The sequence below is a fragment of the Daphnia pulex genome, chromosome 6, assembly GCF_021134715.1.
Source record: "Daphnia pulex isolate KAP4 chromosome 6, ASM2113471v1".
Lineage (NCBI taxonomy): Eukaryota > Metazoa > Arthropoda > Branchiopoda > Diplostraca > Daphniidae > Daphnia > Daphnia pulex.
In genome coordinates, this window is record NC_060022.1 from 1,233,691 (window position 1) to 1,261,025 (window position 27,335).

Sequence of the window (27,335 nt, forward strand, 5' to 3'; positions counted from 1 at the left end):
TCTTAAGTTTACATTGCCACCATTTAATAAAATGTTTGACTATGATATTTGTTTTTCATCGTATATTTATTTACATGTATTTATCGATACCAACACCATAAAAGTACTATGGCATACAATAAATCGGAATAAATTACAATTGCAATAACGTCAATATCAATAACTTAATAGATCTTGTAGCCTTTTCCGTTGAAGGGAATGTGGACGGGGGCAACGGGAAGTTCGTATTCGTGGACGGGGGCAATGGGGAGAACGTACTCATGGACGGGAGCAACTGGGAGCTCGTAGACGTGGACGGGAGCGACGGGCAAATGGTCACCCTTTGGCTGGAAACCGGCCTCATCGGCAGCCCAGGTCAAAGTGAATTTCTCGCCTTCAGGGGAAACCCAGTAGGAAGATCCCTTGTTGGTGTTGCCCATAACATCCTCGTAGGTGGCTTTGCCGTAAGAATCGTATTTGACTCCTTGCATCTTCTTCTGGACCTGAAATTCCTCGCGGGTGGTGTAGTCAGACTGGGCGTAGCTATAAAACAACAAGATAATGGTTAACAGAGAACAAATTTTAGAAATACACAAAACCAAACAGAATTCGCTATTGTAATGACGCGAAAAACAGAATAGTTTTTACCTCCACTGGCTGCTGCCATCGAGGTTGCGCTCATCAGATTGGCTGGTGATGGTGATGTCGGCGTATTTGTTATCCTTGTACGCTGGGGCAGAGTAAGCTGGGGCAGAGTAGGCTGGGGCAGAGTAGGCTGGTTTGGAATAGGCCGGTGTGGAGTAGGTGGGTGGCTTGTATGCAGGCTTGTAGCTGGATGGAGCAGCCACAGCAACGGCCAAGACAGCGGCGATAACGAACTATTTGAAAAAGATTTAGTTAAAGAATTTGAGCTAAAGTTCTGTTTTTGCTTACCAATTTCATGTTGTATTCGATTTGTTTACTGTTGTTGAACAACTGATACTTTTCATCTGTGAGTCTGGGTCTTATATAGTCGAGAGAATGGAAATTTCAGGTCTTTCGGGGTGACCTAATTTGTTAGTACATCATGGCTTCCAAGGTGGCATTATTATTCTATCTATAGATAGTTTTATGCGTAACAACGCATTCTCTTTGCAACTATTACCAGTTCTGATTTATCAAATCCAACTGATTGTTACAGAGAAACAAGTATTTGAAATAAATTCATCTATTGACTTTAAGTACCAAGTGATACAATTTCTCTATTAGCATTGATCCCTTTTTATGAAAACATTTGCGCCCCAAATGAAAATTATAAAAGCTAATCTAATATTGCGCTTCAGAATAGTTTTGTCATTTCATGGAAAAACACTTCATAGCGTTCACCGAGTTTCTTTTTTACTGAACCGAGATAGAAAGCAAACTTTGCATCGTTTTGCTGAAGCTACCAACACTTTTACGCAGATTTCACCAATACACATACATACAAAATTTTATTTTCCTGAAACAATTGCAGTTGTAATATTTTGATCACGGAATTCTTTTGCGCGTTGATTATATTCATTTCTGGGTTTAATTAGTTTAGATGTCTTATAATAATGACAAGCGCATTTTGTTCGTGATTCCTTTTGTAAGGTAACATATGAAAATTGAAAATGAAGCAGCTTACGCTGTAACACTAACGTTTCGATGTTCTGCATTTATATTTACGCCAACACATACAATGTCAAGAATGTTGACAAAGAACACATTGGAAATAATTTATATCTTCAATCACGTATCAATAATTTAATAGATCTTGTAGCCCTTTCCGTTGAAGGGAATGTGGACGGGGGCAACGGGGAGTTCGTATTCGTGGACGGGAGCAACTGGGAGCTCGTAGACATGGACGGGAGCGACGGGCAAGTGGTCACCCTTGGGCTGGAAACCGGCATCATCGGCAGCCCAGGTCAAAGTGAATTTCTGGCCTTCAGGGGAAACCCAGTAGGAAGATCCCTTGTTGGTGTTGCCCATAACATCCTCGTAGGTGGCTTTACCGTACGAGTCGTACTTGACTCCTTGCATTTTCTTCTGGACCTGAGATTCCTCGCGGGTGGTGTAGTCAGACTGGGCGTAGCTGTTTTACACAATCAAGCAGTTGCTAAGTAAATTCCGATACTGTTTAAACAGCTATTGAAAGTAAATACCTCCATTGGCTGCTGCCATCGAGATTGCGCTCATCAGATTGGCTGGTGATGGTGATGTCAGCGTATTTGTTATCCTTGTATGCTGGGGCAGAGTAGGCAGGTGCTGGGTAAGCTGGGGCAGAGTAAGCTGGGGCAGAGTAGGCTGGTTTGGAGTAGGCCGGTGCGGAGTAGGTGGGTGGCTTGTATGCCGGCTTGTAGCTGGCAGCGGTAGCAACGGCCAAGACAGCGGCGATAATGAACTGCATTGGCAGAATTTTGTGGTTAACTTTAATTTTAAAATATGAACCTAAGGTAGTTCCTTACCAGCTTCATGTTGTAGTCGGTTGATTTGTGGAACAACTGATATCTTTGATCGTTCTTACCTGAGCTTATATAGTCAGGTGAAGGGCAAACGCTAGACATAGAAGCGTTCATGTGACCTACATGTTCAAGCTAGACAGTTTATGTTTGGGCGTAAGCAAACCAAGGAAACACTGCACTCTCACTTTTGTCATTAGCCTCTTTAGAAACACTGAGCATTCATATTTTTAGATGTTAGATTTCTTACGTACACTTTTTTAACACGCAAAGTTTTTTCGAATAAAATTTCTTGTGTTTTTTTCTCTATCACGAATAAAGATATTATTATAAGTAGGCTAGCGAATAATAATTGCTCACACTGCCGTTTTCTACTATAAAAATGTAGTGATTCCATCTTTGATATAGCATGTAATGGATGAACAGATTCACCAAAAGTAACGAAAACATTTTGTTTCGTGAATCACATCGGTTTCTTTTTACATGAGTTACAATCTCAAAACGTATTGCAAAAGAAAACATTCGTATACCCAGAGGGAATAATGAAGAATATATTGACTTAAATGGCATATAATAAAGTTGCCTAATTGAGTTGATTATTGAGCTAGAATAAGTTCATAGCAAGTACTATAAATTTAAGATTGATAATAGTAAAAGGATTGGAAAGTAGCCAACCAAATATTTACTTTCAATATGATTTCGCCGATAGCAAAGTTGGAATCAAGAAATAATAGTATCATAGCCTTGTTCTTAAAGAAATATTATGGTTAGCTATTGAGAGATAGTGAAATGGTCATCGCTAGCTGTCATGAGCGAAGAATCTGGGTCAACAATAACGAAATAGACACACCCCTTCTCTAGGTATAAAACCCCCGCGAGATTAGGTCTTAGACATCAGTTGTTCAATTCATCAACCGAAGTCAACATGAAGCTGGTAAAGAGTGAAAGATTTCAGCGTAGTCATTTGGATTTTTCCGTCATCGTTCCTACATTTTACTGAAAAGTTTCGGTTTCATTTGTTATAGTTCGTTATCGCCGCTCTCTTGGCCGTTGCTGCCGCTGCTCCGTCCAGCTACAAACCGGCATACAAGCCACCCACCTACTCCGCACCGGCCTACTCTGCCCCAGCTTACCCCGCACCTGCCTACTCTGCCCCAGCATACCCCGCACCTGCCTACTCTGCCCCAGCGTACAAGGATAACAAATACGCCGACATCACCATCACCAGCCAATCTGATGAACGCAACCTCGATGGCAGCAGCCAATGGAGGTAAAAACCACATCTTGTTGTTTAAAGGGTCTTGCTATTTACTAAAGATAAATTTGATTGTGTCAAACAGCTACGCACAGTCTGACTACACCACCCGCGAGGAATCTCAGGTCCAGAAGAAGATGCAAGGAGTCAAGTACGACTCTTACGGCAAAGCCACCTACGAGGATGTTATGGGCAACACCAACAAGGGATCTTCTTACTGGGTTTCCCCCGAAGGCGAGAAATTCACTTTGACCTGGGCTGCCGATGAGGAAGGATTCAAACCCAAAGGTGACCACTTGCCCGTTGCCCCCGTCCACGTCTACGAGCTCCCAGTTGCTCCCGTCCATGAGTACGTTCTCCCTGTTGCTCCCGTCCACGAATACGAACTCCCCGTTGCCCCCGCTCTCCCCTACAAGCGCACTGGAGCTGGATACTAATTTATAGAAACGCGATAATTGGATAAGACCTCAAAAATCATGTGGTGTGAGCCGTGATTATAACTTATTGATGTCGAAATAAACAGAAATATCTTTTCAGACTGTTGCAACTCTCACATCTTCTTTCAGCTTGATCAACAATCACATAAACACAATTCGTTCACATGAAACGCTATCAGTATACACCACAAAGCACCAAGTCAACCACAATAGTCATGAGTTTTTGTGTGTGATCAGAAACCCTTTACACGAAGGAAACCTGGAAAAAGTGGAAAAGGTAGGAAAATAACATGACTTGGGAGAAAGGGTAGGAGAAGTCAAAGGTAAAGTTAAGACAATGGAAAAGGATGATTTTTCAAATTTCCACGGAGTCCTTGAAAATGCGCAGAAGAAAGACTGGGGCGATGGGTAATAACCAAAGGAAAAGTCTATAGCCAACCTAGCGAAAAGAGAGATCGAAAGAGACAGACTCCTAAACCTAATATGAGCTGATATTTTTTGAATGAATAAAGAGCGGGTTAGAAAAGTTGTTATGCGAGAAAAAAATGGTTCAAATCCACGAAATGTGTCGTAATATCTACTACACAATTTAAAAAACGACAGAAATGTTTTTGGACCAAAAACAAAATCGTATTTCATTTTGGCGTAATTAGGAAAAAAATGCTTTGTGTTATTGACTTTGACCGCAATTGACCTTCGTGAGATATTGAACGCCAACAGGAAATGAATTTCCACGTCGATTAACATATATTTCCTGTATAGAAAACGCTGGTGGGCAATTGAGCTAAGCCGAAGTGGTTTTACAAAGCAAGGCTGTGAGTGAAAGTCAAAGTCAGGGTCGTTCGAAAGTCCTTGTGTGTACGCATTTCAGGAGAAAAAATAGACTGGTTTGCAGACTTGACTATATGACGTAACGAATGTCGTTGACTGTCTAGGAATTCGGCGAGAACTGGGTCAGTAAGCGACTGTGGGCAAGGATCTCTATCATTCCAAAAGAGGGAATCTTTTTACTACCCAGTTGATAACGCCTCCAAACAAACCCAAAAGCTTTCCCCTGAATATAGCACAGGAATTTGCTGCCCTTTCCTTTTTACTTTGCGGTTTGCCAATTTTGTTGCCTAACATTTTTTTTCTTTAGTTTGATTTTTCTAAATAAAATCATTCAGGGTGGACCGAATTTTGGAACCTGAGTCGCTGATGTTGCCAAATAAGATAAGAAAATCATTCCATTTCTAGTTTTAAAACGGAATGAACAGGTAGAATATTCTAGAATTAAAAGGGCGTGGACAGCGACAACACACAGGTGTTAGCGCGAAGGAATGAAAAAAAAAATCGTTATAAATGTTTGTTTGAGAAACTAGGTCAACCAACAGAAAGGTGTCGAAGTTGCGCTCCTTTCTCCGGCTATATAAACCCGCTCGGTATCGATCCTCGACATCAGTTCTCCAACTTTTCACCAACACTCAACATGAAGCTGGTAACTTGTGATCCTTAGGATTCTCTTCGCCTGCACAATTTCGAATTCTTACTGAAAGCTTCCGGTTTTGTTTGTCTCTATCTAGTTTGTCATCGCTGCTCTCTTGGCCGTCGCTGCCGCCGCTACTTCCAGCTACGACAAGGAATACAAAGCTCCGGAGATCACCATCGTGAGCCAATCCGATGTCCGCAACCTAGACGGCAGCGGCGCATGGAGGTAAAAATGACTTTTTGAAATGAGCGGGATTTTTAAGTTTCCTAAAATTATCGTAAAGTGAATGATTTGGTATAAATAAGCTATGCTGGATCTGATGGCACCACTCGCGATGAGTCTTACGCCCAGAAGAAGTTTATCGTCACTAAATATGATGACTACGGCAAGGAATACAAAGAGGAGGTCTTTGGTCACACCAGCAAGGGATCTTCTTACTGGATCTCTCCCGAAGGCGAGCGCCTCACTTTGACCTGGATTGCTGATGATGCCGGATTCCAGCCCAAGGGTGACCACTTGCCCGTTGCCCCCGTCCACGTCTACGAGCTCCCAGTTGCCCCCGTTCACGAATACGAACTCCCAGTTGCCCCAGTACACATCCCCTTCAACGGCAAGGGCTACAAGATCTTCTAAGTGATTCAATTTTAAGGCCTGAATGAACGTTTAAATTATTTTGCTATTTCCAATTTAACGGATTTTGAACTGAATGAATGTGGACATGTGGTACTATGTGTAAATACAAACAGCAGATATGAATTGAATTTGTCCTACCTTTAATCCTGGGAAATCCAATATGGCTCCATCCGTAGAATAGTGAATCCATCAGGCGGGATAGGGAAAAAAGGGGTCCTCGTGAATACCCCCACACTCGCATGGGTGTACACGAGGACATTAAAAGAAAAGGGAAGAAGAAAGACGTAAATCGGACCGACATCGGTAGTTTGTCCAATCAAACGGGACGTTGTTTATCTAAATAAAAATTTGAAAATGGGTTACAAAAAAATTGACAGAAGCAAAAAATAAGGAAAAGTTGAAAATGAGACAGTGGGTAAACCATATTTTATGATGAATGGGAGAATCTAAGGTTTACATGTAACATACTGCATTCATGTCATGTATCATCATTAAAATATCTAGTAGATCGCAGAAATAAAAGTAACACAAATCATTATCCTGGTGATGATACTGAGATTGTTGACGACAGGTCAATACCAAACTTACATATCCAGTTGTTACGATCACTAGCTCAAGCCTCAAATTTGCACCAAGGAGAAGGTTACAGTGCAAACAAACTTCCATGTATCGACAGGTGGCTTACATGATAAATTTTAGTCAAGAACTAAACATAACAAATTTAACTCTTCTATTTAACCCACCATAATCATTCAACTTGTATTCCAAGTTTTATTTATCTGCCAAACGGCATCGAGAGCCGCGACACCAGAGTTCACATGACGATCACTTTTTTGTTTTCCTATTTGTCGTGCAGTTACGTACGCTAAAAAAAAGACCGTTCAGTTTTCTCTGAAATCTGAACTTCGTCTCTTACTCTCTTTATCGAAACTTCGGTGATACTAATATTGTACTAATGGCACGAACGCACGTTAATACCATTTCGTTTCTTTTTCGAACAACTAGTCAACTAGAACGAAAAGCACAAGCAGACGACAAAAATCTTCTATTAGCGTGCTTTGTTTAATATCGATACCATTAACAATCGATATCAACCTACTAAATTCAAACCGCTTTTTTTATGACGTTCTATGAAAAATGAATAATGTCTTTCTCCTAGAAAACCACCAAATACGAAGGGAAAATTTTTTCCAGCTCACTTTCCAAACAATACGAAACAACATACACACTATATAGATGATCATGCGTTTATTAACAGCAGCGCATTCAATGTCATGCTGGCATAAGTTACACGGAAATAATTTATATATTTTACCACTAAAAATGAAGTAATCTAATAAATCTTGAAACCCTTTCCGTTGAAGGGAATGTGGACGGGGGCAACGGGGAGTTCGTATTCATGGACTGGGGCAACTGGGAGCTCGTAGACATGGACGGGAGCGACGGGCAAATGGTCACCCTTGGGCTGGAAACCAGCATCATCGGCGACCCAGGTCAAAGTGAATCGCTGGCCTTCGGGAGAGATCCAGTAAGATTTTCCCTTGTTGGTGTTGCCGAAGACTTCCTCTTTGTATTCCTTGCCGTAGTCGTCGACTTTGGTCACGATGAACTTCTTCTGTTCCTGGGCCTCTTCGCGGGTGGTACCGTCAGATCCAGCGTTGCTATACCGAAATCAAACGGACAATTATTTATTTTATCACACACGCCTCATCACGATTTAAACCGTAACTCAAAAGAATTAAATTCAGTTTGAAATTTAGGACTCAGGACTGTACCTCCATTGGCTACTGCCATCGAGATTGCGTTCATCAGACTGGCTCACGATAACAATCTCCTTGTACTCATCTTCCTTGGTCTTGTAGCTGGAAGGAGCAGCAGCAGCAACTGCCAAGATAGCGGCGATGACGAACTGCAATAAAAATAAAAATCGTTATTATTTTACTCGACTGAATGTATTTGTATTCATTCGTGTTTGACCGAAAGAGAATCTTATAGTTGTCCCTTACCAGTTTCATGTTGAATATGTGAGATTCCTTTTGAAGAACTGATGCTTCTTGTCAGTGAGATGCGAGCTTTTATAGCCGTCGAGGTGAAGGGCGCACTATAGTTGGGATGACCTAATTGTTTCTTATAAGGCGTAGTTTTAAAGAAACGGTGCCGTGTTCTGGGAGAGAAACACGCTCTCACTTTCTTCGCCTTTTGGAAGTCGGCTCTAGACATACGTGCTGTATGCAAATATCTGTATCTGGTCTATCGCAGTTCTCAGTAGTTACTACAGGCTAGAGGGCAATAAATTTCCACTTTACCCAAGGTCTCAACTTTAGTCCAAAAATGATACAATACCATACCAAACATAATTGATCGCAAATACTTAGAAATAGGAAATCATACGTAACGGACATTGCGTGCTGCATTTGCTTACATTTGTTCTGGCATTTCCTTACATGCAAAACGGGTTGTAAAATTGCATCAGTCAATGAATAAGGTTGGCTGATTTAACACTGTACTTAGTTGTTTTACGTTCAGGGTGAGGTCTGTTATTCACGAATAAAACGGCACGGCATTGACTACTGACTTGCGGCATGACATTGAATTATTTGTTCTTTTACTGCTACTACTATTTTTTTTTAATCAGACAAAAAGCGCATTTTTTAAATTTCGCAGTAAATATACATTTCGTCCTTGGTTTCTTTTCTTGACAGCTTTTCTGCCACACACATCAAGCAGTAAAATATTACCAAATTCCCACTTTTACGCAATGTCAAAAATTCCGATTACAGGTCATTCTGAAAATCCGAATTGATCAACTTGGCAGCAATTTCTCTTTTGGTGTTTAACATAATGGTTTAGTCGCGACTGAATTCCAGACGAACACCCATTAATTGTTTTTAAGAGACATATTGTTGTATTTAACCAGAAACTTTTACCAACAAAATTCCTGGATTTTTTTTTATTCACATATTCTTGTATGGCATTGGCATATATGTCCTTCATTCCATGGGTCAGATCGCAAGCAGCGTTAACATTGACGTGGACACTAAGTGAAATTTGGATTAACAATAAAGACAGTGTTCGTGTCACGAAACCACACACGCAGAATTCACCGAACGGAGCGAGACACCGTGTTCGGTTGTTGTCCGAAATTGGGTCAAACAACGAAAGTGTCGAAAGAGCCCCCCTTTCTCTGAGTATAAAAACTCAACTGTGCCCGATTCCAGTCATCAGTTCTACAACTCATCACACAAAGTCAACATGAAGCTGGTAAAACAATATCCTCGTCAAGTTAAATTTCATATCATTGTTTTTACTAAACATTTCTTTTTCCTCCTATGCAGTTCGTCATTGCCGCTATCTTGGCCGTAGCCGTCGCCGCTCCTTCCAGTTACAAAACTGAGGAGAAGAAATACGAGAAGGACTACAAATACCCCGAGATCACCGTCACTGGCCAATCTGATGAGCGCAACCTCGATGGCAGCAGCCAGTGGAAGTAAGTCGATCCTATTTGATTGTTACGCAAATGTTTTAGCAAATTGCCACAGGCTAACAAACATTCTTTTAAATATTATAGCTACGCCCAATCCGACTACGCCACCCGTGCCGAATCCCAGGCCCAGAAGAAATTCACCGTCACCACCGTCGATGATTACGGCAAAGAAACCAAAGAGGAAGTCTACGGAAACACCAACCAAGGATCCTCCTACTGGGTTTCCCCTGAAGGCGAGAAATTCACTTTGACCTGGGTCGCCGATGATGCCGGATTCCAGCCAAAGGGTGACCACTTGCCCGTCGCTCCCGTCCACGTCTACGAGCTCCCAGTTGCCCCAGTCCATGAATACGAACTCCCAGTTGCTCCCGTCCACGAATACGAACTCCCCGTTGCCCCCGCCCTCCCCTACAGACGCACCGGACTCGGTTATTAAATTTGGTTAATTTGTGTAATGGGACACTTACATCGTGTCATAATTCCTAACCAGGTAAATTTATTTATTGAAGGAGTTCAATATATTGAAATATCTCAAACCCAAGTTGGCGCGTTGAATGTGTTATTTTCTACTTTCAAAACGATCGCAGATTTAATATAGCAGATAGATACTGTTGGATGAACTCAAGTATGCCAGAAAACAGTTGGGAAATCCGGTATCAGGAAGAAAGTTGCACCGAGCAATTAAAACTATTCGCAAATAACGGTGGATGCGGTTCAGCGAGGAGAATTTGCGGGAATTAGAAATTTGACTTTGATCAATTAGTTTTCTACTCATTTTTTTTTTTTACAAACGGTAGCCCAGATCTGTTGGATAATTTCCAATTAAATTCCAATTAAATTAATCCTCTAGTTCAGGTCAATTGAATTGTGTGCAATTTAATACAATCGTTGGACGATGGATTAATCAAATTTGATCAACAGTAACAATAAGAATGCGGTAAGCGCATACCTTCTGGTGAGAGAGACTGGAGCGTAGGTAATTAAAGAAAAATGCTGAGATTGCGGGCTACTCATTACCGGAACAAATCAAATTAAAAATGACGCTCCCCATAATCAAATAATCAAGCCCATATCGTATACCACATAATTACGGTATACTTGACAGTGACCTTCATTTTTTGCGCTTTATAGCGAGATAATTTGAAGAAAAAAAAACTGGACACATATTTTTCTTGATTAGAAATCGCTGTTGGCATTGAGGGAAGTGGTCAATACGTTTTTTGCTAATGTAAGTCACGTGTGAAAGTCACGGACGTATGAAGGACGTTGAAGTCAGTACGGCAAAAAATGTGCAAGTGATTTGCAACAGCAAAAACTAGTTGTCTGTCGAAACTTGCGGTTTATGACGCAATTGACGATCGTGAAGGAATTCCAACGGACAATTGGGTCAATAGAGGTGGGAGCCACATATTATTTGACCGTAGGCTTTGACACAAAGGTTTCAAGGTATCTTAACATTCAAAAGCAAAATGTTTTTGTAAGCTCAAATTAAAAAAACAAACAAAAAAACATGACTACGCTCAACTTTTAAAAAGTATTTCGATTACATTTTCTCCTTATATTGCTTTACTCATATTAGGAGACAATTTCATCAGCACTTTTACTTTCCATTTCATGCGGGTCTGCAACGAACGAACATCTATGGTCTACACAATTGTAATTCTCATCGTTGTAGCGGCGATTTCATCCATTCCGGCTTAACCTGCCTTCCGTGAAAGTCGAATGGCTAAAATCACCAATAGCAGTTTACAATCCTGAGATCTCGATAGCAACAGCTGGCGATTGAGGGTGCATATGGACTAGTCTAGCAAGAACAAGTGCTGTAAAAAAAGAAAACGGAGTGAAAGCTCAGAGGTGTGTAAAAAAAAAAACTAGTCGATTATAAGAAAATGCAACAGAGAAAATTGGAGAGTTATAGCCAATAGGAAACACCCAAATCTTAAGACCAAGCGAGCAGTAATTAACGAATAACGCGGAGAGGGCAAACAATTTCTCCATACAAAATTTTAGGTCAAGAGCAGATTGCTCCTTGTCTTTCTCAACGTATAAATAAGAGAGTGATACATACAGAAGTCATCAGTTACATTCAGCTAACCGACCAATAACCAGCATCATGAAATTGGTGAGTTCCCTTAGTAGTTATTTTTTTAATCAATAACTTAAAATACAGTTAGATTAAAATCTAGAAATAATAAAAACCTAACTAATTCAGATATTCCTGCATTTTTTAAAATAGTTCGTCCTCGCCGCTATCTTGGCCGTCGCCGCCGCCGCTCCTTCCAGTTACAAAACCGAAGAAGAGAAGTACGGAAAGGACTACAAATACCCCGAGATCACCGTCACTGGCCAATCTGATGAGCGCAACCTCGATGGCAGCAGCCAGTGGAAGTAAGTCGATCCTATTTGATTGTTACGCAAATTTTTTAGCAAATTGCCACACGCTAACAAACATTCTTTTAAATATTATAGCTACGCCCAATCCGACTACGCCACCCGTGCCGAATCCCAGGCCCAGAAGAAATTCACCGTCACCACCGTCGATGATTACGGCAAAGAAACCAAAGAGGAAGTCTACGGAAACACCAACCAAGGATCCTCCTACTGGGTTTCCCCTGAAGGCGAGAAATTCACTTTGACCTGGGTCGCCGATGATGCCGGATTCCAGCCAAAGGGTGACCACTTGCCCGTCGCTCCCGTCCACGTCTACGAGCTCCCAGTTGCCCCAGTCCATGAGTACGTTCTCCCCGTTGCCCCCGTCCACGAATACGAACTCCCCGTTGCTCCAGTCCACATTCCATTCAACGGAAAGGGCTACAAGATCTATTAAGTTATTGTTCCTTGAAGCAAGAAAAGTTATACGATTCGAATTTATATGGCAATGTAAATAAATGCCGACGCTCACCACCAAATTTTTTTTTCAGTTTCATTACTTTTTCAAAGACTTTTGCTGCAAAATGTTTTAACAAAAATTAGGTTGAATGTTACATTTGCTTGTAGCTCCTTCATGCTTGTAGAAGATGATGAGCTAAGCTCACGACAGGTTTATGGCGTCATTTTCTGTTAAGTAATCTATCTCTGTGTGGAACTGTTTTCGATGGACAAGTTTGTTTTCTTAACATCCCATGTCTTGAGTTAATGCTCTTTAAAAAATGGCCTTTTTGACTTCAGAAGACAAAGGGGGGAAATAGGGGATCGGCACCGTTGTGAAAACGAACGAGGGGGTGGCGGCAGGTCCCTCTTGGTAAAAAAAATGGCCTTGCTGCACTTTGCTTCAATTGTTTCAAGTTCAAATATCTTCAAATGTGATGGTTTACTCAACAGAAAAAGTTGTAAGGTACCAAAACAGGCCTGATCAGCTGATCTGCGCAGTCGTTCGGCAAATGAGATTTTTAATGCTGAGAAAAAAAAAATCAGAGAGAAAAAACAGTTGCAGTCAACCGCCTAGCTCACGAATAAACGTAGTCTGTACTAACGATCGATTTATAATGAGCGCCATCCAAAATTGTCAAAAAGAAAAAATAGAGATCAATTTTGTCCTACCTTTATGCCTGGGAAATACAGCTAGGCGGGATAGGGTAAAGGGTGTCCTCGTGAATACACCCATATTCACATGGGCGTACACGAGGACATTGAAAGAAAGGGGAAAAAGAGAGATCCGTAACTTGATTGACATCGGTAGTTTTTCCAATGCAAGGGGATGCTGTGTATCTAAATAAAAAAAGGAAACATAAGTTACGAAAAATATTCACAGAATAACAGAACAACCACAACAAGTCAGGAAAAGTTGAAAATGAGACACTGGGTAAACTCTAATTGTTAATAAAAATGGGTCAATTCAAGGTTTAAATGTAATACACTTGCATTGATGCAGGTGATGCAACAATAAAATATCTAGCAGGTTGTGAAGGATAATTAACCAAAAACATTACCTAAGCGGTGATGCTGACATATTTGGTGATGACAGGTGAGACAGACAGACTGATGACAGACCCAGAACTTGTGTATCATATGTTGTTACGATGGCTGGCTCTGGCCTCAAATCTGCACAAAAGAAAAAAATGTTACATAGCACAAACAAAATGCAATACATCGACAGGGGGCTTGCATGTGCTGAACTGATATTTCACAAATTTAGAACAGGTTTAACTTTACTCATTAAGCTCCCATATAATCATTGCATTTCTATTCTTAGTTTTATTTACCCGCCAAAAAGCATCGAGTGGAGAGCATGGAGAGCTACGACATCAGAGACCAGACACATCACACGAGCCGATCACATTTTCGTATTGATTTGTTCTTGTTTTGTTTTTTGTTTTTTTCATTATTATTTCGTGCAGCCACGTACATTTTCAAAATAGATATCGTTCCGTTTTCTTTATATTCTCAAACTTTGTTGGCATATGCTTCGCGGTCTCAACTCTAAGTCAAAACTAAACGAAGCAGACGACACTTGCCCAATTTTCCTTCTTGCTTATTATTAGGCCTAATCAGTAGCCCTATGCATGCTTACGATTAATGCTATGCGATATCGATAGAAATAAAAAATTATAAATATTAAACTTCCCCCTCAATATCCAAACCGCTCAAAACGATAACCGAATAATTCGAGGGAATAAGTTTTAGATGAAAATAATAACATTTCTGTTTGGTATAATGGTCCGAACCGCCCAGGACCCTCTTGGAAGCCAAGAGGGAATAGCACCTTTCCCCCAGCAGGAAACAAAATTTATTAAGGGAAAGACGGAAAGACATAAGAAAAATCGCCTTTCTTTTTTGGGGGGCTTGTTTTTTTCCCTCAAAGCGAAGTCAGTTATTATTTTGGCAAGTGGTAGGAGAAATTATTTTTCCGTGTCCGAACTCTTTCTCTTGAACCCTTTCCTCAGGAATTCGTCACAATGTTAATTGTTAAATCGTGCATCCGACGTTTTTAGGCTTTTCATAGTTTCTCCTCTATCTCTATCACGACATGTCGAATCGTTCTGTTTCTCTGTGTGACCCATCAATTGAAGTGCAGGACTTATAAAAATCTGGCTGTGTGACTGTGGTTTTTCCTGCTGAAACTAAGCCATTTGAGCCTCCTTGTCAAACTAACCGCTACAGCAGCCAGTGAGTGTTCAGAAATCACATGTGAAAATAGTTATACCTGCTGGTAACACAGCTATCACAGTCGACAAGCTCTGCTTCACCTGAGATTGCTGTCAACAAAATGAGTGGCAATAAACGTAAGTAATACGCTTGAGCTATTTGTCTGTACACGGAAATCAAGTCTATATCCATGGTAAATAGCTCGAGTTCCGGTTTTATAGTTGAATCCAAATTGATGGAAAATAGGAAACTACGTAAGAACGACTTTTTGTTGAATTCACTGCTTTTGTATTTACACTAGCATATTCGATGTCGATGCATCGAATACCTTTGCAAGATTTGACGGCATCACAACACAAAATAATTTAATAATTTAGTATCCAGCTCCGGTACGTTTGTACGGGAGAGCGGGGGCAACGGGGAGTTCGTATTCGTGGACGGGAGCAACGGGGAGTTCGTAGACGTGAACGGGAGCAACTGGGAGCTCGTAGACGTGGACGGGAGCAACTGGCAAGTGGTCACCCTTGGGTTGGAATCCGGCATCATCGGCGACCCAGGTCAAAGTGAATTTCTCGCCTTCAGGAGAAACCCAGTAGGAAGATCCCTGGTTGGTGTTTCCGTAGACTTCCTCTTTGGTTTCTTTGCCGTAATCATCGACGGTGGTGACGGTGAATTTCTTCTGGGCCTGGGATTCGGCACGGGTGGCGTAGTCGGATTGGGCGTAGCTGTAATATTTAAAAGAATGTTTGTTAGCGTGTGGCAAATTGGCTAAAACATTTGCGTAACAATCAAATAGGATCGACTTACTTCCACTGGCTGCTGCCATCGAGGTTGCGCTCATCAGATTGGCTGACGACGGTGATCTCGGGGTATTTGTAGTCCTTCTCGTATTTCTCCTCGGTCTTGTAACCGGAAGGAGCGGCGGCAGCGACGGCCAAGATAGCGGCAATGACGAACTGTAAAGGAATATTTCACTTTTAGTCAATAATTTCTTTGGCGATGTGTTGATGGGAAAAGAATCCTTTTGTTGAGTTTGTTATTCCTTACCAGCTTCATGTTTGTTGAATTCGGTTGATGTGTTTTACAACTGATACTTTTCTTCTGGTATTTCTGTGCTTTTATACTTAGTGCCAGTTAGTGAAGGGAAATTGCAGGGTTTCAAACGAAATCACGGTTACTTCCTCGCCCAGTAGACCATGACCCAATTCTTATTGAAAACGTTATACATAGTTTGAAAAGTTTTCGCACAGCAGGTTTCGCATTCTCTTTTTCTATTCGTCTGAATTAAGTATTGCGTGATGTCTGTAGGGAAATCACGTCCTTCCTGTTATCTTCCCACACTTTTTCTAACTTTAAAAAAAATTTCCGCGCGAGGTTTGGAAATTTAATTGAGGATCATTCATGTGATCGCGTAAAACGGGACTATCTAACGTTTATTTTTATTATTGCTACTTTGGCATGGGCATAATTTGGTTGATATCTTTCCTCTTTAACTTGACTAGTATTTGTATGAGACATCCAGATGAAGTCTAATTAATTTCATCGTTTCATTTGAAATGACTAAATTTCCCAAATTTCTTATTTAGTTTGATACTGAAAAATGAATAATTTTTTTGGTGAATTCAATTATTTGAATTGTTCTTGAAATTTACTGAAAATTAAAACTGAATATTGAAATCATGGTATAATTCTAGAAGACCGTTCAAGCGATTCTCAGTATACTCCAAACTCGGATCAAACATTTCATCTTCTGTTATGTTTCAGTAGGTTAAAATAATTAAAGCAAGATTGATTCTGATTCTTTTCTCTTTATTTATTCAATAACTCCAACGATCGATAATTTAATAAATTAATATCCGGCTCCGGTGCGTCTGTAGGGGAGAGCGGGGGCAACGGGGAGTTCGTATTCGTGGACGGGAGCAACTGGGAGTTCGTATTCATGGACTGGGGCAACTGGGAGCTCGTAGACATGGACGGGAGCGACGGGCAAGTGGTCACCCTTTGGCTGGAATCCGGCATCATCGGCAACCCAGGTCAAAGTGAATTTCTCGCCTTCAGGAGAAACCCAGTAGGAAGATCCCTTGTTGGTGTTACCCATAACTTCCTTGGTGTATTCCTTGCCGTAATCATCGACGGTGGTGACGGTAAATTTCTTCTGCTCTTGGGCTTCCTCGCGGGTGGTGTAGTCAGACTGGGCGTAGCTGTTACACAATTAAACAGTTTAGTAAATTGCAAAACGTTTTAAATAAGAACAAATAGTTTCTACCTCCATTGGCTGCTGCCATCGAGGTTGCGCTCATCAGATTGGCTGGTGATGGTGATCTCGGGGTATTTGTAGTCCTTCTCGTACTCCTTTTCGTACGAGGGGTAGTTGGAAGGAGCTGCAGCAGCAGCGACGATGAGGATGGCGACGATGAACTGTAAAAGAATATTTCACTTTTAGTCAATATGGAATTGGCGTGGATTTTGGCGATAAGCGAATCCTATTCTTGTGTTATTCCTTACCAGCTTCATGTTGATTTCGGTTGATTTGTTGAACAACTGATACTGTTGATTCGAAAATGTTTAGCTTTTATAGTCGGGTGAAGGGAAATGAAAATACGAGCTCCGTTCCGGTGACCTATTTGTCTAGAGGACATGTATAGTTTCCTTTGGCAATTTTGTAACAAGAAAAGAAGTCTCCTGTTAGCCTTGTTCATTTGAAAATGAATTTTATTATGCCTCTGGTGCACGCGCCGTCAGGGTTGTGTTGACGACCTTAAGAGCGAGTTTTAAAAAACACTGGGCATCCAAACTGTTTTGATTACAAAAAATTCCAACCCAGCACACAACAACAACACAAATCTGAAAATGTATTGGCAACCAACCTTTCGTGTATACCTAAAGGGATGACGTAAAAAATTGGATTCTAACCCTCTCTCTTATGTGTTCTATTATGTGGCGTGAGCGAAAATATTGAACCGAACTTTACACGTAGTTCTCGACCGGCCAAGCTTAGCGAGATTGTTTGGAAGATTACTCATTACTTTATTTTGTGTATAGGGCTGAACGATCGTCTTTTCTTGACACTGTTTATTTTTTTCAACAGTGAGCCAAATGAAATAAAACCTTGCAGATTGACCCACTTTCCAAGACCAGAAGTAAGTTTCCATTGACTAGTAACACTTTCGATTATTCAAAAGATTAGCCTCCATCAATCGGCCTTGCAAGTGTCGACACGTTTCATTCATAGCATACAGCAGTCGGCAGAGAATCAAACCCTAAAACCAAAGCAGTCCTTTATAGCTTTTTATTTGACTTTGATTTTTTTACTACTAGTGGTAGAGCTCTAAAGGAAATTCCTTCTTCCTTTATTGATCGACTTTAGACAAATATTCGTGGAGGGCAACCAATCACTAAAGAAAACCTAGACCTACTTGTTAGAAAACTGATTGCTTGCATATTGCAGGGATAAAGGAAATGTTATCACTAGGTAGGTATCAAGGAAATAGTTTGGATTTCAGATCAGAATTTTTTAGTCCGCCTTTTCAGGCCAAGTCCAAGTGGTTTAACCTTCTCTTTTCAGTTTACCCAAAAAATTAATGGAAGCGCATTTCGATAATCTGCATTTATTTTACTTGTTAAATATGTACACAAAATATTTTAAATATCATTGAAATAGAGTGAAGGGTCAAACATTGCTGCTTGAATCAATCGAATCGTGGTGATTTAGTAGATTTTGTATCCCTTTCCGTTGAATGGAATGTGGACGGGAGCGACGGGAAGTTCGTATTCGTGGACTGGGGCAACTGGGAGCTCGTACTCATGGACGGGAGCAACTGGGAGCTCGTAGACATGGACGGGGGCAACGGGCAAGTGATCACCCTTTGGCTGGAATCCGGCATCATCGGCGACCCAGGTCAAAGTGAATTTCTCGCCTTCAGGAGAAACCCAGTAGGAAGATCCTTGGTTGGTGTTTCCGTAGACTTCCTCTTTGGTTTCTTTGCCGTAATCATCGACGGTGGTGACGGTGAATTTCTTCTGGGCCTGGGATTCGGCACGGGTGGCGTAGTCGGATTGGGCGTAGCTATAATATTTAAAAGAATGTTTGTTAGCGTGTGGCAATTTGCTAAAAAATTTGCGTAACAATCAAATAGGATCGACTTACTTCCACTGGCTGCTGCCATCGAGATTGCGCTCATCAGATTGGCCAGTGACGGTGATCTCGGGGTATTTGTAGTCCTTCTCGTACTTCTTTTCGTACGAGGGGTAGCTGGACGGAGCTGCAGCAGCAGCAGCGATAAGGGCGACGACGATGAACTACATGAAAGAATTATTCCTTCAATTATTAGTCTATCCTCAAATTTGATTTGTTTTCCATTTTCTTAAAGAAAAACCTCTTGTCATTCCTTACCAGCTTCATGTTGATTTGACTGACTGATTGTTTGAACAACTGATACTTTTGCTCGTCTAGTTGTCAGCTTTTATACTGGCTGGTGAGGTGAAGGGCGCAAACTAGGATTCGGGTGACCTATTTGTTTCCTAATAGGGCAAAGTCTTGGACGGTGCCTTACTACAGGAGTGAACCTCGCTCTCACTTTCTTTGCTCATTGGACATGTATGCTTTAATTTCCATTTAGTCTTGAATATCAAAATATCTATCTAAGATATAGTTTTCGAGTATAATAGAAGCTAATCAGCTTTTGTTTTACCTTGTTTAAGTTTGATTTAAAATTTAGATTATTGCTGTTGACTTTTCGATCCTGTAAACTTCATTTATTTATTCCCGTTCCTTTCCCTTATCATTCGGGAAATTTGATCATTCTTTTCAATTTATGATGTTCTGATCATTGAACTACTACGGCAGTTATGCATTAGCCAAATCTTTCAAGCTTTTGAACAGTTGATTCCGATTTGCCTATTATTTATTTACACTACACCACGGTGTTAACATGGTAGCTACGAGAAAGCTGAAAATTGGTGCTCTTCGTTTAAAAAATCAGATATTGAAAGTTAGGTGCAGTGCGAATGTTTAAAAATGGGTAGCTGGTAGAATAACATGTTATGGGATGAATTGATTGTTTTTTTTTTAGAATTGTATTAAGCCAACTTTGTATGGTCAAAGCAATTTAGTCTACTTTTATTGGATTATTTGGCCGGATTGCTCCAATAATCGCATTGAATCGATTCAATTTGACTATTATTTTAATTTCTTCTTTCAAATTTATTGGGTTGGTTGCACAGCACTCTTGCATAACCTGACGTTGTTCGGCTAATATTATTCGGAAAATGAAAATCTAACTACGAAAAATCCAAACGTAGAAGAATAATTTCAAGTGCACGATTTATATTTACACCAACTTTTTCAATGCCATGGCACTGTACATTAGATGGATACAGTCAATAATAATTTAATAGATCTTGTAGCCCTTTCCGTTGAAAGGAATGTGGACTGGAGCAACGGGGAGTTCGTATTCGTGGACGGGGGCAACTGGGAGTTCGTATTCATGGACTGGGGCAACTGGGAGCTCGTAGACGTGGACGGGAGCGACGGGCAAGTGGTCACCCTTGGGCTGGAATCCGGCATCATCGGCGACCCAGGTCAAAGTGAATTTCTCGCCTTCAGGAGAAACCCAGTACGAAGATCCTTGGTTGGTGTTTCCGTAGACTTCCTCTTTGGTTTCTTTGCCGTAATCATCGACGGTGGTGACGGTGAATTTCTTCTGGGCCTGGGATTCGGCACGGGTGGCATAGTCGGATTGGGCGTAGCTATAATATTTAAAAGAATGTTTGTTAGCGTGTTGCAATTTGCTAAAACATTTACGTAACAATCAAATAGGATCGACTTACTTCCACTGGCTGCTGCCATCGAGGTTGCGCTCATCAGATTGGCCAGTGACGGTGATCTCGGGGTATTTGTAGTCCTTCTCGTATTTCTTTTCGTACGTGGGGTAGCTGGAAGGAGCTGCGGTAGCAGCGACGATGAGGACGGCGACGATGAACTACAAAATAATTGCACCTTTTATTAATTAATCTAAAGACAATTTTTTGTTTAAGGTTAACTATGACAAGATCTATAAGACTCAAAATCTAATAGATCTTGCATGTTTTTGTGTCTTACCAGCTTCATTTTGAATATACGGTTGTTGAACAACTGATACCTTTTCTCTACAGTATCTGCGCTTATATACTAGTCGGTGAAGGGCTGAATAGGCCCCATACGACTGACCTAATTGTGTGGGACAGATCACATGATATTTACAAAATCGACAAACGAAGGAGTGAACCATTCTCTTTTGGAAGTCCAGTCGTATTATGCTACCCATTGCTGTCGCATTTCGTTCTCTGAAACATTCTTGGTATTTTACTGAACATGTTTCGCAATATTATATTTTTCTATATTCAATTCAACTGAATTAAATTTTGACACTTGGATTGCAACACAAATTCCATAAGTTTCCCATTTTATATTCAGAAATCGAACATTTGTTTCTTGATACTCTGATTGAATAAATTGATAATATAATAGCTAAAATCTTTTTTAACATTGCCTTTGATTGCCTGCTGCAATTTTGTTATAAAGAAACACTGCCTTTTTTTAATTTTATGCAGTGTGACTTAATTCATTATGTATGTGTGTAGTTTCATTACAAACTTTCTTTTGAGTAACTTGGCATACAGATGCTGCTGATTCTGTATAATTGTGCATCGTTGTGCATGTTATTTCTTGGCTAAGACTGGTTTTTTTATCATTTTACACGCGATTATGCCATCTTATTAAAACGGTCGCTTCACACGAATACGTGCAATGGTAAAAATTAATTGAATAGAGAATTGAAATGGTGTGTTGTTTAGGTTCGTAACCAAATGCGTTTACCTTGATCGAGTCCGATCGAGTCGTTGAAATAATTTGCTGTTTAATTCTTTTATTTATATGTATATTTAGTCTTGTGTTTGAACTTCAACCACTTTACGATTATAAATTTGGTATTAAAATTAAGCCTTTCGCTGCGCTTATTTGCACGCATTCAACGTCATGAGCGATAACAAGCTACAAAAGCGCGATATTATATAAAGATGTCTTCAATTACACAATAGATAGCACGCAAGTGGTCACCCTGCAAGAGGGCTTTCGGGCGAGTAAGTCTAGTTAACGCGATGGCGATCTTCTGTGGCGTAACAGATGAAGCGTGCCCGTCTAAATATCTTATTTGTCATGTAATAATGGCCCAACGTAGTCGACAGCACTTATCTTCGGGTTGCTTTGCTGCTGGGTTTGCTGCTGGGTTTCGGAAACCACATCTGAAAGCGGGAGGTGCCATCCGATAGAGCGTAACTGTTTGTCGGCAATTGGAAAATAATTAAGGTCTCCGAAACGCGTTATGTGTATCGTTGAAGGTTAGGTATAAGCGAAAAATAGAGAGAGTCGTGATTATATACTTCCACTCGTTGGTGCCGTTGACGTGGCGGACGTCGGATTGGCTCACGACGGTGATCTCCGGTCCTTTGGCGTCGCTCCCCTCCGTCTTGCTGCTGGATGGAGCAGCAGCAGCAGCCGCGGCCAATAGAACCAAGATCAAGAACTAGCAAGTTGGAAAATAGAAATTCGAAACGATTTTATGGTTGAAAATGTATTACATACAGTCTAAAGAGAAATGCGCTGCTTACCAGCTTCATGTCGACTGTGTGTGATGAGTAACAGAACTGATGTTTATGATCGGCTGCAGACGAGTTCATATAGTTGGCGAAGGGAAAGTCGAATATGCTGTTGAGCTGTTGGTAGTACTGGCTGCATGACCCAGTTTTTGCACGGCGGTTGCGTTTCATTCTTTTTCCGCCAGCTATATTCTCTTTTACCAGGCCACGGCCTTTGCAGCAGCATCACATTTTCTCTAGCTTTATGGGTTGATGGTATGTATGTAGGTTTAGGAGCCGTAAAACATTTGGCAGACAAAAAAAAAATCATAACCACATTTTACTTTGCTATATTTTAATCTCTGCTGAAGGCTTCCGGAATCCTCAAGTTTAACGAGCAATTAAAGTAGTAATGCGTCGTTATGTTCAATACATAAAACGATCTGACTATAATGCTAGAACCGAATAAAGTGAGCATATGATACAAACTCTGGCATTGTCTGGCATTTGGCCCAAACACACCAGCTATAGTCTAACAGGCGGATCGAATGATTAGACGTAAAGTAGAAACTTGATGTTCACTTGGTGTTAGGCCCCTACGTCTTGCTTCCCGAATTTTACACAAAACAGGCTGGTATGCGATGTTCAGTTTATTTATTTACAGAATTAATTTAGTGCTTATTCAATCGATTAACTTAAAAGATCTTGTAGCCCTTGCCGTTGAAGGGAATGTGGACGGGGGCAACGGGGAGTTCGTATTCGTGGACGGGGGCAACTGGGAGCTCGTACTCATGGACTGGGGCAACTGGGAGCTCGTAGACGTGGACGGGAGCAACTGGCAAGTGGTCACCCTTGGGCTGGAATCCGGCATCATCGGCGACCCAGGTCAAAGTGATCTTCTCTCCTGAAGCTGAAACCCAGTAAGAGGATCCCTTGTTGGTGTTTCCGTAGACTTCCTCTTTGGTTTCTTTGCCGTAATCATCGACTTTGGTCACGATGAACTTCTTCTGTTCCTGTTCTTCCTCACGGGTGGTGCCGTCAGAAAGGGCGTAGCTATTCAATGATTTTCAACGTTAGTTAAGCACTTGTGTAAGCATGCAGGATTGGGATAAACTTACTTCCACTTGCTGCTGCCATCGAGATTGCGCTCATCAGATTGGCTGACAACAGTGATCTCTGGGTATTTGTAGTCCTTTCCGTACTTCTCTTCTTCGGTTTTGTAACCGGAAGGAGCGGCGGCAGCAACGGCCAAAATAGCGGCGATGATGAACTATTAAAAATTGGATGAAGCAAAGTTTTAGCATGCACAGATTATACGAGTTGAGAACAATCCAATGATTTTTGTTTACCAGTTTCATGCTGTTGATTTCGGTTGAGTGATACAACTGATAACTTGGATCGGTCGGAGTTGAGTTTATATAGCTGGTTAGGGGAGTGTCCTATCAATTCCTGTGTGTTTGTTGTTGCTGACCTAGTTTCTTTTTATTCGTGGCGTTTCACTCTTTTCCGTCATTTGACCAATATTCCATCAGGCAATGGCCTTCAATTCTTTGCATTTCGTTTTAGCGTTATGGTAATCATGTAAAAGTGCTATAGAAGTCTGCTTTGTTTTTTTCTTTAATCAGAATACGGTTGCTCAAAATTACACCCATTCTTCCGCAATGCGCTAATTGAAATGAATTATACTTTTCACCTCTATCCATCAATATAGCCTATACGCTAGACCGCATCAATATTAATTTGTTTTGATAAATGTCTTCGTGATTGTAGGTTATAAGCCAACTGTTGAACGTGATTATCAGTCTTGATCACATTGGAATTTCTGGGAATAAACCGAATGAATAATCACGAGTTAAGTCACGACCGACATGCTTGATTCTTAACCGAGAACAATTAAAAGTGATTACCAGATTAATCAATCCACATATTGATTTATTACTTTCAAGCAAGTTGAGCCGGTAGCTATAAGCCAAACATGCAATCTGTGGCTACCCATTAATCTATCCGTAAGACGTAAAAAAAGTTGACCTTCCACGGTATATTAAAGTACTTTTTTTTATTGTAAAATTAATATCTTATTGATCAAAGCAAAATTTCTCTTAGAAAATTCACAGAAAAAAATTGGACAACACCTTCAATCCGTAAACTTGTGACACCATTTTCAAATGAAATGATTCAACTTCAACTTCAAGAAACTATGGTACAAGACTACTTTTTGTCCGCATAATTAGTAAAACCCGAGAAATTTCAATTCTTTTGCTTTTATTTATACAAACGTATTCTACATTATCACGTAGAACACATTGATCAACAGTCAATAATTTAATAATTTAGTATCCAGCTCCGGTACGTTTGTACGGGAGAGCGGGGGCAACGGGGAGTTCGTATTCGTGGACGGGAGCAACTGGGAGTTCGTATTCATGGACTGGGGCAACTGGGAGCTCGTAGACATGGACGGGAGCAACTGGCAAGTGATCACCCTTGGGCTTGAATCCGGCATCATCAGCTTCCCAGGTCAAAGTGAATTTCTCGCCTTCAGGGGAAACCCAGTAGGACGATCCCTGGTTGGTGTTGCCGTAGACTTCCTCTTTGGTTTCTTTGCCGTAGTCATCGACTTTGGTCACGATGAATTTCTTCTGGGCCTGGGATTCGGCACGGGTGGCATAGTCGGATTGGGCGTAGCTATAATATTTAAAAGAATGTTTGTTAGCGTGTTGCAATTTGCTAAAACATTTGCGTAACAATCAAATAGGATCGACTTACTTCCACTGGCTGCTGCCATCGAGGTTGCGCTCATCAGATTGGCCAGTGACGGTGATCTCGGGGTATTTGTAGTCCTTCTCGTATTTCTTCTCCTCAGTTTTGTAACTGGAGGGAGCGGCGGCAGCGACGGCCAAGATAGCGGCAATGACGAACTGTAAAGAAATATTTCACTTTTAGTCAATAATTTGTTTGGCGATGTGTTGATGGGAAAAGAATCCTTTTGCTGTGTGCGTTATTTCTTACCAGCTTCATGTTGAATTCGGTTGATGTGTTTTACAACTGATACTTTTGCTTTGGTACCTCTTCGCTTTTATAGGTAGTGAAGGGCTATATGTTGCGTTGAAGAAGGTTTCCTAACCCACCAGCAGCAACCGTTACTTCCTTACGAGTGAAACCATGACCCAGTTCTTGCACATTAAAGTTCGATTTCGTTGGGTTCGAGTGCATTCTCTTTGCCCGTTCCATCTAACTGAAATTGTGCATGTGTAAGGGAAATCATGTCTTTCCCCTTGGCCTTTCCGTATTTTCATTTTCTATTTTTAAGCAAAGTGCTTGGGAATTTACCAAGTCATCATATTCATTGGAAACCTTGTGGGGTATAATCCATCAAGTGATGATGACATTTAGAATTTAGAATATGGTTTGATGGATTGAGAAACTAAACGAGTACAATGCCGATAGCACCTTATTATGCAGCGCAGAACATTTCTTGTATATGATATTTAATGTAAATGGTTTGTCTGAAGAAAATCATTCGTTAAAGTATGGTTGTTTAATTCAAATGAAGTTGGAAGTTATTTTCAAAAGAATTATTTCATAATGTTTAAAGTGTTCGAGAGGGAAATTTCCGCGACTATAGTTCAACTAGTTTGTTGTTGGTGGTGTAGTAGTGACTGCTGTGATTTACGCAAATGTTATTAACTATTTTCGGGTAGTACTTCTTACTTTCTCTATATGTTCACCACTCCCATTTTGGAACGACCAAATTTAGTGAAACCTTTATTCGGAACTGAATATTTCCCATAGTTAAACTCCATTTATATGTTTTATGCAATATAAAATCTTCTTTTTTTCCATTTCGATATCAATTTGATAACTCAAAAGAATTTTTAAAACAGTGATCGAGTCTTTGCTTGTTCGTCGTTGTTTATTTACACCAAAATATTCAATGGCATAGTATTGAATATTGTTGGATATACATAATTATTCAGTCAATAATAAATTAATAGATCTTGTAGCCCTTTCCGTTGAATGGAATGTGGACTGGAGCAACGGGGAGTTCGTATTCGTGGACGGGGGCAACTGGAAGTTCGTATTCATGGACTGGGGCAACTGGGAGCTCGTAGACATGGACGGGAGCAACGGGCAAATGGGCACCAGCGGGCTGGAAACCGGCATCATCGGCGGCCCAGGTCAAAGTGAATTTCTCGCCTTCAGGAGAAACCCAGTAGGAAGATCCCTTGTTGGTGTTTCCGTAGACTTCTTCTTTGGTTTCTTTGCCGTAGTCATCAACTTTGGTCACGATGAATTTCTTCTGTTCCTGGGCTTCCTCACGGGTGGTGTAGTCGGACTGGGCGTAGCTATCAGAATAATGGTACTAATTAGTAAGGGTCCGTTTCTCTCCAAAATGCAATCGGTTTCCAAAAGAAAATGTGAATGAGTTGACTTACTTCCACTTGCCGCTGCCATCGACGTTGCGCTCATCAGATTGGCCAGTGACGGTGATCTCGGGGTATTTGTAGTCCTTCTCGTACTTCTTCTCCTCAGTTTTGTAACCGGAAGGAGCGGCGGCGGCGACGGCCAAGATAGCGGCGATGATGAACTATTAAAATTTAATCGAATAGAAAATTTGAATTATAGAATTTTGTTTTTCGTAAGTTTTCCTCCTGGAGACTGCATGCTCCGGAATTTAATATCAATGGTAACACTATATGCTTGGTGTGACTTACCAATTTCATGGTTGTTGTAGGTCTGTTAGCTGGAAGTAACTGATACCTTTTGTTGGGCTGATTCCTTTATTTATACAATCGTCAACATACCGTACAAACCTAGCGCTCGTGGTCTAGACTCATTCAGTCAGTCTAGCACAAGAAATGGAACAGTCACGTGATTTGCTGATCTATTGCACGTGCCCAGTCTTGGGGTGTTTCCGACT

At 40.9% G+C, this 27,335-nt stretch overlaps 12 protein-coding genes and 1 long non-coding RNA gene across 19 annotated transcripts; 4 read left to right on the forward strand and 9 right to left on the reverse strand.

Annotated features, from left to right (window-relative positions):
* Positions 1–47: 47 nt before the first annotated feature.
* LOC124196456 (larval cuticle protein LCP-22-like) lies at positions 48–7,270 on the reverse strand. Of its 3 annotated transcripts, none has more exons than XM_046591553.1 (5): positions 6,373–6,439; positions 2,448–2,563; positions 2,145–2,383; positions 1,783–2,074; positions 48–230 (listed from the first exon to the last, which is right to left on the reverse strand). In XM_046591553.1, exons 1-5 carry the CDS (start codon positions 6,422–6,424, stop codon positions 165–167), a joined length of 765 nt encoding a protein of 254 aa, XP_046447509.1. In that variant the 5' UTR covers positions 6,425–6,439; the 3' UTR covers positions 48–164. The 3 variants fall into 3 exon arrangements, with proteins under 3 accessions (XP_046447509.1, XP_046447511.1, XP_046447510.1); XM_046591554.1 differs by lacking the exon at positions 48–230 and adding an exon at positions 6,978–7,270 and having other exon boundaries at positions 1,643–2,074; positions 6,373–6,570; XM_046591555.1 differs by lacking the exons at positions 1,783–2,074; positions 2,145–2,383; positions 2,448–2,563; positions 6,373–6,439 and adding exons at positions 628–857; positions 913–977 and having other exon boundaries at positions 48–522.
* On the forward strand, positions 3,276–4,232 carry LOC124196462 (endocuticle structural glycoprotein SgAbd-1-like). The gene is made up of 3 exons (XM_046591571.1): positions 3,276–3,375; positions 3,467–3,711; positions 3,782–4,232. Exons 1-3 carry the CDS (start codon positions 3,367–3,369, stop codon positions 4,131–4,133), a joined length of 606 nt encoding a protein of 201 aa, XP_046447527.1. The 5' UTR covers positions 3,276–3,366; the 3' UTR covers positions 4,134–4,232.
* Positions 5,477–6,357, forward strand: LOC124196480 (larval cuticle protein 65Ag1-like). Its single transcript, XM_046591594.1, has 3 exons — positions 5,477–5,610; positions 5,696–5,826; positions 5,907–6,357. Exons 1-3 carry the CDS (start codon positions 5,602–5,604, stop codon positions 6,232–6,234), a joined length of 468 nt encoding a protein of 155 aa, XP_046447550.1. The 5' UTR covers positions 5,477–5,601; the 3' UTR covers positions 6,235–6,357.
* A 197-nt stretch (positions 7,271–7,467) lies between the features above and the next one.
* On the reverse strand, positions 7,468–8,367 carry LOC124196479 (larval cuticle protein 65Ag1-like). The gene is made up of 3 exons (XM_046591593.1): positions 8,241–8,367; positions 8,010–8,143; positions 7,468–7,895 (listed from the first exon to the last, which is right to left on the reverse strand). The coding sequence occupies exons 1-3, from the start codon at positions 8,247–8,249 to the stop codon at positions 7,568–7,570; spliced, it is 471 nt and encodes a 156-aa protein (XP_046447549.1). The 5' UTR covers positions 8,250–8,367; the 3' UTR covers positions 7,468–7,567.
* A 974-nt stretch (positions 8,368–9,341) lies between these two features.
* Positions 9,342–10,259, forward strand: LOC124196471 (larval cuticle protein 65Ag1-like). Its single transcript, XM_046591583.1, has 3 exons — positions 9,342–9,495; positions 9,570–9,721; positions 9,803–10,259. The coding sequence occupies exons 1-3, from the start codon at positions 9,487–9,489 to the stop codon at positions 10,152–10,154; spliced, it is 513 nt and encodes a 170-aa protein (XP_046447539.1). The 5' UTR covers positions 9,342–9,486; the 3' UTR covers positions 10,155–10,259.
* Positions 10,260–11,687: 1,428 nt separating this feature from the next.
* On the forward strand, positions 11,688–12,627 carry LOC124196467 (larval cuticle protein 65Ag1-like). The gene is made up of 3 exons (XM_046591576.1): positions 11,688–11,840; positions 11,955–12,106; positions 12,188–12,627. Exons 1-3 carry the CDS (start codon positions 11,832–11,834, stop codon positions 12,543–12,545), a joined length of 519 nt encoding a protein of 172 aa, XP_046447532.1. The 5' UTR covers positions 11,688–11,831; the 3' UTR covers positions 12,546–12,627.
* Positions 12,244–14,170, reverse strand: LOC124196490. The gene is made up of 3 exons (XR_006875728.1): positions 13,921–14,170; positions 13,648–13,759; positions 12,244–13,426 (listed from the first exon to the last, which is right to left on the reverse strand). It is a non-coding gene; the product is annotated as an uncharacterized LOC124196490 (long non-coding RNA).
* Positions 14,171–15,068: 898 nt separating this feature from the next.
* LOC124196476 (larval cuticle protein 65Ag1-like) lies at positions 15,069–15,925 on the reverse strand. The gene is made up of 3 exons (XM_046591589.1): positions 15,851–15,925; positions 15,611–15,759; positions 15,069–15,528 (listed from the first exon to the last, which is right to left on the reverse strand). The coding sequence occupies exons 1-3, from the start codon at positions 15,857–15,859 to the stop codon at positions 15,177–15,179; spliced, it is 510 nt and encodes a 169-aa protein (XP_046447545.1). The 5' UTR covers positions 15,860–15,925; the 3' UTR covers positions 15,069–15,176.
* On the reverse strand, positions 15,069–25,555 carry LOC124196474 (endocuticle structural glycoprotein SgAbd-4-like). 3 transcript variants are annotated; one of them, XM_046591587.1, is made up of 4 exons: positions 25,424–25,555; positions 25,181–25,332; positions 24,748–25,099; positions 15,069–15,176 (listed from the first exon to the last, which is right to left on the reverse strand). In XM_046591587.1, exons 1-3 carry the CDS (start codon positions 25,430–25,432, stop codon positions 24,748–24,750), a joined length of 513 nt encoding a protein of 170 aa, XP_046447543.1. In that variant the 5' UTR covers positions 25,433–25,555; the 3' UTR covers positions 15,069–15,176. The 3 variants fall into 3 exon arrangements, with proteins under 3 accessions (XP_046447543.1, XP_046447544.1, XP_046447542.1); XM_046591588.1 differs by lacking the exon at positions 15,069–15,176 and having other exon boundaries at positions 24,668–24,851; positions 24,882–25,099; XM_046591586.1 differs by lacking the exon at positions 15,069–15,176 and having other exon boundaries at positions 24,668–25,099.
* Positions 16,599–17,374, reverse strand: LOC124196473 (cuticle protein CP14.6-like). Its single transcript, XM_046591585.1, has 3 exons — positions 17,309–17,374; positions 17,070–17,221; positions 16,599–17,004 (listed from the first exon to the last, which is right to left on the reverse strand). The coding sequence occupies exons 1-3, from the start codon at positions 17,315–17,317 to the stop codon at positions 16,653–16,655; spliced, it is 513 nt and encodes a 170-aa protein (XP_046447541.1). The 5' UTR covers positions 17,318–17,374; the 3' UTR covers positions 16,599–16,652.
* Positions 18,396–19,327, reverse strand: LOC124196468 (cuticle protein CP14.6-like). Its single transcript, XM_046591577.1, has 3 exons — positions 19,197–19,327; positions 18,951–19,102; positions 18,396–18,869 (listed from the first exon to the last, which is right to left on the reverse strand). Exons 1-3 carry the CDS (start codon positions 19,203–19,205, stop codon positions 18,512–18,514), a joined length of 519 nt encoding a protein of 172 aa, XP_046447533.1. The 5' UTR covers positions 19,206–19,327; the 3' UTR covers positions 18,396–18,511.
* On the reverse strand, positions 20,113–20,992 carry LOC124196469 (cuticle protein CP14.6-like). Its single transcript, XM_046591579.1, has 3 exons — positions 20,904–20,992; positions 20,633–20,784; positions 20,113–20,551 (listed from the first exon to the last, which is right to left on the reverse strand). Exons 1-3 carry the CDS (start codon positions 20,910–20,912, stop codon positions 20,194–20,196), a joined length of 519 nt encoding a protein of 172 aa, XP_046447535.1. The 5' UTR covers positions 20,913–20,992; the 3' UTR covers positions 20,113–20,193.
* LOC124196470 (cuticle protein CP14.6-like) lies at positions 23,050–27,259 on the reverse strand. 3 transcript variants are annotated; one of them, XM_046591582.1, is made up of 3 exons: positions 27,130–27,248; positions 23,536–23,687; positions 23,050–23,470 (listed from the first exon to the last, which is right to left on the reverse strand). In XM_046591582.1, the coding sequence occupies exons 1-3, from the start codon at positions 27,136–27,138 to the stop codon at positions 23,113–23,115; spliced, it is 519 nt and encodes a 172-aa protein (XP_046447538.1). In that variant the 5' UTR covers positions 27,139–27,248; the 3' UTR covers positions 23,050–23,112. The 3 variants fall into 3 exon arrangements, with proteins under 3 accessions (XP_046447538.1, XP_046447537.1, XP_046447536.1); XM_046591581.1 differs by lacking the exon at positions 27,130–27,248 and adding an exon at positions 23,767–23,876; XM_046591580.1 differs by lacking the exons at positions 23,050–23,470; positions 23,536–23,687 and adding exons at positions 26,309–26,760; positions 26,851–27,002 and having other exon boundaries at positions 27,130–27,259.
* Between the last annotated feature and the right edge of the window lie 76 nt (positions 27,260–27,335).

Bases quoted from the DNA above. Each gene is read 5' to 3' on its own strand.
- LOC124196469 (XM_046591579.1), bottom strand. The intron at 20,552-20,632 runs GTAAGTCGATCC...TAAATATTATAG, and splicing joins GATGGCAGCAGCCAGTGGAA to CTACGCCCAATCCGACTATG.
- LOC124196480 (XM_046591594.1), top strand. The intron at 5,827-5,906 runs GTAAAAATGACT...GGTATAAATAAG, and splicing joins GACGGCAGCGGCGCATGGAG to CTATGCTGGATCTGATGGCA.
- LOC124196468 (XM_046591577.1), bottom strand. The intron at 18,870-18,950 runs GTAAGTCGATCC...TAAATATTATAG, and splicing joins GATGGCAGCAGCCAGTGGAA to CTACGCCCAATCCGACTACG.
- LOC124196470 (XM_046591582.1), bottom strand. The intron at 23,471-23,535 runs GTAAGTTTATCC...ATCATTGAATAG, and splicing joins GATGGCAGCAGCAAGTGGAA to CTACGCCCTTTCTGACGGCA.
- LOC124196479 (XM_046591593.1), bottom strand. The intron at 7,896-8,009 runs GTACAGTCCTGA...ATTTCGGTATAG, and splicing joins GATGGCAGTAGCCAATGGAG to CAACGCTGGATCTGACGGTA.
- LOC124196456 (XM_046591554.1), bottom strand. From the start codon at position 6,535: ATGTCGGTCCGATTTACGTCTTTCTTCTTCCCTTTTCTTTTAATGTCC. The intron at 2,564-6,372 runs GTAGGACAAATT...TTGAACATGTAG, and splicing joins TGGATTTCCCAGGATTAAAG to GTCACATGAACGCTTCTATG. The intron at 2,075-2,144 runs GTATTTACTTTC...TGTGTAAAACAG, and splicing joins GATGGCAGCAGCCAATGGAG to CTACGCCCAGTCTGACTACA.
- LOC124196471 (XM_046591583.1), top strand. The intron at 9,722-9,802 runs GTAAGTCGATCC...TAAATATTATAG, and splicing joins GATGGCAGCAGCCAGTGGAA to CTACGCCCAATCCGACTACG.
- LOC124196467 (XM_046591576.1), top strand. The intron at 12,107-12,187 runs GTAAGTCGATCC...TAAATATTATAG, and splicing joins GATGGCAGCAGCCAGTGGAA to CTACGCCCAATCCGACTACG.
- LOC124196473 (XM_046591585.1), bottom strand. The intron at 17,005-17,069 runs GTAGAAACTATT...ATTGTGTAACAG, and splicing joins GATGGCAGCAGCCAATGGAG to CTACGCCCAGTCTGACTACA.
- LOC124196476 (XM_046591589.1), bottom strand. The intron at 15,529-15,610 runs GTAAGTCGATCC...TAAATATTACAG, and splicing joins GATGGCAGCAGCCAGTGGAA to CTACGCCCAATCCGACTACG.
- LOC124196462 (XM_046591571.1), top strand. The intron at 3,712-3,781 runs GTAAAAACCACA...TGTGTCAAACAG, and splicing joins GATGGCAGCAGCCAATGGAG to CTACGCACAGTCTGACTACA.
- LOC124196474 (XM_046591587.1), bottom strand. The intron at 25,100-25,180 runs GTAAGTCGATCC...TAAATATTATAG, and splicing joins GATGGCAGCAGCCAGTGGAA to CTACGCCCAATCCGACTATG.